We start from the raw sequence: 7,225 nt of genomic DNA on the forward strand, positions 1-7,225 counted from the left end.
AAAAGTTTTCCGTTTTCCTTTCTGGTGGCCATCCTGAAAGAGAAAGGAAAGAAAAGTAACCCAAAAACAAAGATAGAAAACAAAGAAAATATGGGTGGGTTAATACCAAACAACGAGAGTCTCAAGTATATGGTAGCTACAACATGCAAGTGAGAAAACGGTAAAAGCAATTGGCGTATCAATAGTGCAAACATTGCAACAATGGAAAAGAGATAGTAGGTAATGAAAGACAATATAAATCCATGTCAATGCAAAAGGAGTACAAGTATCATAAAAGATTAGTAATGACTTAAATAATATTACCTAATCAGAATAAAACAAGTCATGAAGTACCAGAATAATTCAAGAAAAGATGTAACAGTTTAGTAAGAAAATTTAACACCAATAGAAAAATAAAAATATGCAAACAATTGAAATGCAATGAATGAAAGTATGCAAATAAATTAAACAAAATAGAATGGAAAAGAATAGGAATGAGAAGTTGAATAAATGAAGAAGAAGAAAGTAAGAAAGGAGGGAGAAAGAAGGAGAAAAGAGAGAAGAAAGGAGAAAGGAATGAAAAACGGGACGTGACGCGTGCGCGCAGGACACGCGTGCGCGTGAAAATTGTATTCGCCATGCGACGCGTACGCGCCGCCCACGCGTACGTGTGGGTGGTCTGAAAGCGAAGGGACGCGCACGCGTGAGGTACGCGTACGCGTGGGGTGGCTTGTGCTTCACGCACCCCTCCCGCGCGTCTCTCGCGCAACTCTCTGTCTAGTTGTGCAGACACATACGACGCGTGCGCGTCGTTGACGCTTGCGCGTCGATCCCCTTTTTACTCAACCAAAGCTAAGAATGTAAAAAGCTAGATTAAAATCATAAATCTGAAATACCTCAAATTACATTAAATAGAAATTCAAATCTAACATGAAGAGTTCATAAACCAATTTGGCAACATAAGTAATTAACAAGAGAAATAGATAAACCAAAGTACTAGAATAAATAAAAGTAGAAGAGAAATTAAATTAAAGGAACATTGAACCTGGAATGGAGAAGAAGTAAACCTAACCTAAGAGAAATCTTAATCCTAAAACCTAGAGAGACTCTCTCTAGAAACTACATCTAAAAACCTAAAATTGTGAATTATGAGAAGCTGTTTTTAATGAATTGATTGATTCTCCTACTTTGTAGCCTCTAATATGTATTTTCTGGGACAAAAACTGGGTCAAAAATAGTCCAGAAATCGCCCCCAGTGATTTCTGATACGTCCAGCACGCGGCACTGTCACGCGTACGCGTCGTCCACGTGTACGCGTGGTTGAATTTTCACCAGGTCACGCGTACGCGTGATCCACGAGTGCGCGTCACCTAATAGCGTGGCAACTATGTCAAATTATATATCGTTGCGAAGCTCCGAATGTTAGCTTTCCAACGCAACTGAAACCGCCTCATTTGGACCTCTGTAGCTCAAGTTATGTTTGATTGAATGTGAAGAGATCAGGCTGGACAGCTTTGCAATTCCTTCAGTTTCTTGTATTCCTTCTACTTTTGCATGCTTTCTTTCCATCCTCTAAGCCATTCCTGCCCTATAAACTTTGAAAACACTTAACACACATATCAAGACATCGAATGATAATAAGAGAGGATTAAAATTAGCAAATTAAACCCAAAAAAACATGTTTTCAATCATAGCACAAAATTAGGAAAGAAAATGTAAAAGCATGCAATTAGTATGAATAAGTGTGCAAAGACTTGATAAAAACCACTCAATTGAGTACAAGATAAACCATAAAATAGTAATTTATCAATTACCGTCAACTTTCACCAAACAAAAATAATACTAACGTATAAAAAAAAGAATATAAACATTTTTATCATATTAAATTTTTTATTAGAATTACATATCTCAAAAAATCGAGCGCCGAATAATCAAAGGAAGTCACGGTTCGGTTCCCTCTTCCTCACACTCAGTTCCTTTGTTTTCCACGTTCGGTGACAAATGAAGAGATGTGAAGATGAAATATAATGATTTTTAGTTAAGTGACATTAATTTATTAAGTGAAAGGGCATGTGTTATATATATGACACATGCCCTTTCACTTAATAAATCAATGTCACTTAACTAATAATGTAAGCCATGTTTTCATTCTTCCTTTTGTTTATTGGATGGCTTCGGCCACTTTCTTTCTTCTTTCCATTTTTAATAATAATAATAATAATAATAATAATAATAATAAAGATTTTTTATTTTTTAAAATATTTTATTATAATAAAAATTATTTAAAAAGTCTAGTAAATTTTAAATTTAAAATATCATAAAATTTAATTTAATTATTTTTAAGAAAAATATAATAAATCATAAATTATTTATTATTTAATTTTTAAAAAATCAGATTGTTATAGACAGCGCTGAGCAGTGAGATCGATGACGTTGAACATTGACGGAATGAGCGGTGCACGATGATGACAAAGAGAACGACGATACTCTGATGTTGAGGACAAATGACGAGAAGAAAGACGCTGAGAATGAATCTGAGAACGGCGCCAGAAGAGATTGAGAATGACAGCGATAAAAAAGAGAAGAGTAGAGGTCAGTTCTGTAAAAAGGAAAGAGAAAGAGAGTAGAATGTGTTAGTTACCGAGTGAAGATAAAAAATTTAGGATGATCCAAATGAATTTTAAAAATATTTATAATAAAAATAAAAATTTAATAATTATTATTAAACTCCCATATAGGTTATATTTATAATAAATTATTTATTGTGCTTATCACAAAAATTCAAAACACTTGAGCTTACTAAAGACAAACTCATATTTCATTTCTCCGCTATCAAATTTAGATTAGTATTACAATTTTAGTGAAATATTTTAAAATTTTTCCTAATTTATAGGAAAAAAAAAAACATAACTACTATCCACCTTAAAAAAGAAACATGGAATATTTAAGTTTTTTATTTTAAAATTAAATATTTAATTATTAATAAATTCAAATAACATCGAATTTCTGTAAAAAGTAAGTCCTATTAATCGTTATCTTCACTTGACAGTATATTTAAGGTACTGAGACACCTAGATACAGGGACAGACCTATATAGGATAAACAGAGGGCACTTGCCCCACTCTCATATTTTTTTTAAAATATATATAATATGTCTTTATTTTAAATTATAAATGATTCCACAATAAATAAATTAAACCCAATTATTTAAAGCTCCAAACCTATTTTATCTTTCTATCATTTTAACTATTAGTTAACCTAATTAAATTTAATCTTCTCCTATTCTCAAATCCCAACCGTCACCACTCCTTTATTCTCTTAAACATTCTTCTCAGTTTTATATGTTCAACATTTTTTTCTATTTTTTGTCTACTGGTTATCTTCTCTTCATCAAAAGGTAAATTTTAAATTTTTTATTTTTTATTATATACCTCTCTATGAATCTATATATCTTTCAAATTCATTGTTTCTTTTTTTGATATTTTCAATTGAAAATTTTAATTCAAGCAATTATAGTTTAGATATTAATCTAATTTTTTATTCTGTTCATGAATTTATATATTTTATTTTATTCTCAATTTAGTGATCCTTATTATTTATTTATTTATCTTTCGTTCTATTTTATTATATGTAATTTTGTTGTATATAAATTTCTAAAGTCAATTGATCAATTTATTAATTTAGAATATATATTTTTTATTTTTAAAAATAGTAATAGAAAAATATTTTAAAATAGTAATAATTGTTTGGTTACATATATAGAGACATTTAATCAAGTTGATAATGAAACAATTATTCACCATTTTCAAAATATGAAAATAAAAAGAGAAGTACCTTCAAGATTTGAAAAAAAAAAAAAAGGTTAACGGCTAATGTAATTTATTTTTTTTTGTATTTAAATAATTAATGTGCACTTTTATTTTATTAAATTTGGATTAATATCTCTTTTAATAGTAATGTGTATTATTTTTGCCTCCTCAACATAAATTTTTTAAATCCGTCACTACCTAAATATACATATACGTAATCTGGATAATGAATAACCTATTGATGAATAAACACGTATCCCAAGTACTTTCTCAAATATTGAGATACCTAGATATGTAAATACACATATATCACTAGTATTGAATAGTCGTCTTATGAATAAATGTGTAATTTATATGTATTTCGGATGCAACTGAATTATTTATTTTTAAACATATACGTAATTCGGATAATGAATAACCTATTGATGAATAAACACGTATCCTAAGTACTTTCTCAAATATTGAGATACCTAGATATGTAAATACACATATCACTAGTATTGAATAGTCGTTTTATGAATAAATGTGTAATTTATATGTATTTCGGATGCAACTAGATTATTTGTTTTTAAACATTGTTACTTATACTGACTACTGAATTACCGCCGAATTATGTTTTTTTATGATTTTTGTATCACAATATTTAAAATGTGTAACACGTATTTAAATTAGTAAATATTCTACCAATTACATATTTTAATAAATATTAAAATGATTTAATTTAAATAAAAAAGCCAAAGAATATCTAATATTAAAATTAATGTTAAAATTTTTGGGAAAAAATGTATTGAATGATTATTCAATCTTTAGATTTTTGTAACTTCTTAAAATTACTGTTTTCCATTTAGGACGAAAATTTCAAACTAAATTTATTTAGGTAAAATTATTAAATTTTAAAATAAAAATATCTCATTTTTCTAATATTTTTGCATAAAATACACAAAAATTTAATTTTTAAAATATTTTTTGAGAATATATATTTAATAATTGAATATTTTTATTGTATTTAAATATTTTAAAAATATTTTTATTATTAAAAAATTCAAAAAATATTTTTATCAATAATTTGATAATTCAAAATTTTTTCAATTTACTCATTATGTTTATGAGAAGGTTAAAAATTTTATTTTTAATTAAATATTTTAAAATATTTTTATTATTAAAAATATTTTTATCAATAATTTGATAATTCAGATATTTTTCCCATGAGTTTATCCGAAAGTTAGAAAATTAATTTTAATTAAATATTTTAAAAATATTTTTATTATTAAAAAATAAAAAAAAAATACTTTTATCAATAATTTGATAATTCAAATACGTTTTCAATTTACTCATTATGGTTATGAGAAAGTTAGAAAATTAATTTTTTTAATTAGCTAATATTAGTTAATTTAATTTAGAGTTTAAAATTTTAATTTAAAATTTAGAATTAGTAATTTTTAATTTAAAATTTAAATTTAAAACAAATAAAATAATTTAAAAATTTAACTTATGTTGCCCAAAAAAATTGATAACCTATCGTTACTCTAATTTTTATTAGACATACACAGATACTTTCAAGTTTATTTCCACACATCTATGGCATAAACGCAACCAACAAAAGAAATCATTAACGATGACTATACATACATACATACATATAATAGTTCAATCCATTCAAACGAAGGATAAACATACATGTAAGGTTGGAATTTGGAAACATACTTCCTTATTCTATTGTTCACCCAAGTTCACACTTATTATTTAATTTATATAAACACTTCCAAAACAGTCCCGAAAATCTACCCCTTATTAAATTCCAACCATGAATATAACGTCTTCTAATTTTCTTTTAGTAATTATCATGCCTTGAGAAGATGAGCATCTATGTCTTTAGTATTTTTGTCAAACAATTCCATGTAACCATAAGGAGCTTCGACATTATCATTAATTTTCTCATATTCAACTGTCCATTTAGCTGAAACACTTCCATTGCTGTTATCAATCTCTTGAATGGTGAGCTTCAAGACCTTATACTGTTGACTTATGTCTCCATCAAAGAGATTGAATTTGATTGTCTTGTTCTTCTCATCAACGGATTCAATTGTCTCCTTGCATGTAGTTACTTTACCATCTGTTGCTTGACAATAATCAAATTTTAAAGAATATTAAAAAAAAAAAGAAAATTAAGGAAACCTGAGAATAATTATGTCAATTACTTGACATAATTACATGCAAATTATGATAGTCCTTTTGGTTGTTTTAAAATTTTATCTTTTGTCTTGGAGACAAAATCTATTTTTTGTTATATGTTTTTAGGAACTACAAAAAATACAAGAATTTTGTATATATATATATATATATATATATATATATATATATATATAGCTCTCTTCTAATAATCTTATTCGTTATGAATTTTTAAACAATTTATATAATTCTCACTAATATATATTATTTCATAGAATAAACCTTTTTTTGTTGTAAATGGAGGGAAACTAATTAAATTTAATAAAATCTCAAAAAAAAAATGTTAGAAATATAATTATCTATATATCTTCTTCTTAAATTAAATTTTAGAAAAAAGTGATATTATGACATAATAACAAAGTTTCTATAACAAAAAATTTTAAAATTTTATTCATATTGAACTTTAATAAAAAAATTTTAGCCTAAAATAAATAACAAAAAAAAAAACACACAAAAATTTATGTAAACCCAAAAAATAAATCTTACATGAGGAGACATATTAAAAATATAATTATTTACGCAATTTTTTCTATAAATTTAGGTTTTTGAAAAAAATAATATCATGATAAAATCCGACGAGATGTTTTATTTTTAATTTACAAATTAATTGATTTAAAATTAAGCTTGATTACCTATAACATAAGTCCAGTGCTTAATCGAATCGCCAATGCTGTGCCAATCCTCACCCTGATGCAGCTTGGTGTGATGCACTCTTTCACAAACGTTTTGATATTGGTGGAGAGATTTTGATACAAAATTAAAGAACTTTCCAGCAGGTGCATGGATCACAATTTCAGTACTAAGCTTACCACTCAGTGCCATTGTCTTAAGAAGGAAACAACTATTATGAAGCAAGAAATTAGATAATACTAATAATGTAATAAAGCTAGCTAGCTAGAACATCTGATGAGAGATATGGGACAATGAGTTCAGATTTGTAGGACCTTATATAGAAAAATAAGCGACCTACTATATCGCCAGCTTGTTCCTCACTATTTATTGCGCTGCTAATAAAAAATTTTAGTCAACACAAAAAATAGTCAATAAATATTATTTTACTCAATGAAATTATCTAACAATGATTAATCACTAAATTCTAAACAAATTTTTTAGGAACGCAAAATAGGTACCATCATATTTTTATAGTTTTATTTGTATTTTGATTTTATTATATGCATCATGAATTAATTTTGATTATATTATTTATA

The 7,225-nt window shown here is 26.5% G+C and overlaps 1 protein-coding gene across 1 annotated transcript; it reads right to left on the bottom strand.

The window, feature by feature from the left end:
- Positions 1-5,365: 5,365 nt before the first annotated feature.
- On the bottom strand, positions 5,366-6,947 carry LOC107611908 (MLP-like protein 31). Its single transcript, XM_016313780.3, has 2 exons — positions 6,650-6,947; positions 5,366-5,901 (listed from the first exon to the last, which is right to left on the bottom strand). The coding sequence occupies exons 1-2, from the start codon at positions 6,837-6,839 to the stop codon at positions 5,630-5,632; spliced, it is 462 nt and encodes a 153-aa protein (XP_016169266.1). The 5' UTR covers positions 6,840-6,947; the 3' UTR covers positions 5,366-5,629.
- Between the last annotated feature and the right edge of the window lie 278 nt (positions 6,948-7,225).

The sequence above is a fragment of the Arachis ipaensis genome, chromosome B8 (genome assembly GCF_059453495.1).
Source record: "Arachis ipaensis isolate K30076 ecotype BB chromosome B8, ASM5945349v1, whole genome shotgun sequence".
Taxonomy (NCBI): Eukaryota; Viridiplantae; Streptophyta; class Magnoliopsida; order Fabales; family Fabaceae; genus Arachis; species Arachis ipaensis.

Bases quoted from the DNA above. Each gene is read 5' to 3' on its own strand.
- LOC107611908 (XM_016313780.3), bottom strand. From the start codon at position 6,839: ATGGCACTGAGTGGTAAGCTTAGTACTGAAATTGTGATCCATGCACCT. The intron at 5,902-6,649 runs GTAATCAAGCTT...GTCAAGCAACAG, and splicing joins GCACTGGACTTATGTTATAG to ATGGTAAAGTAACTACATGC.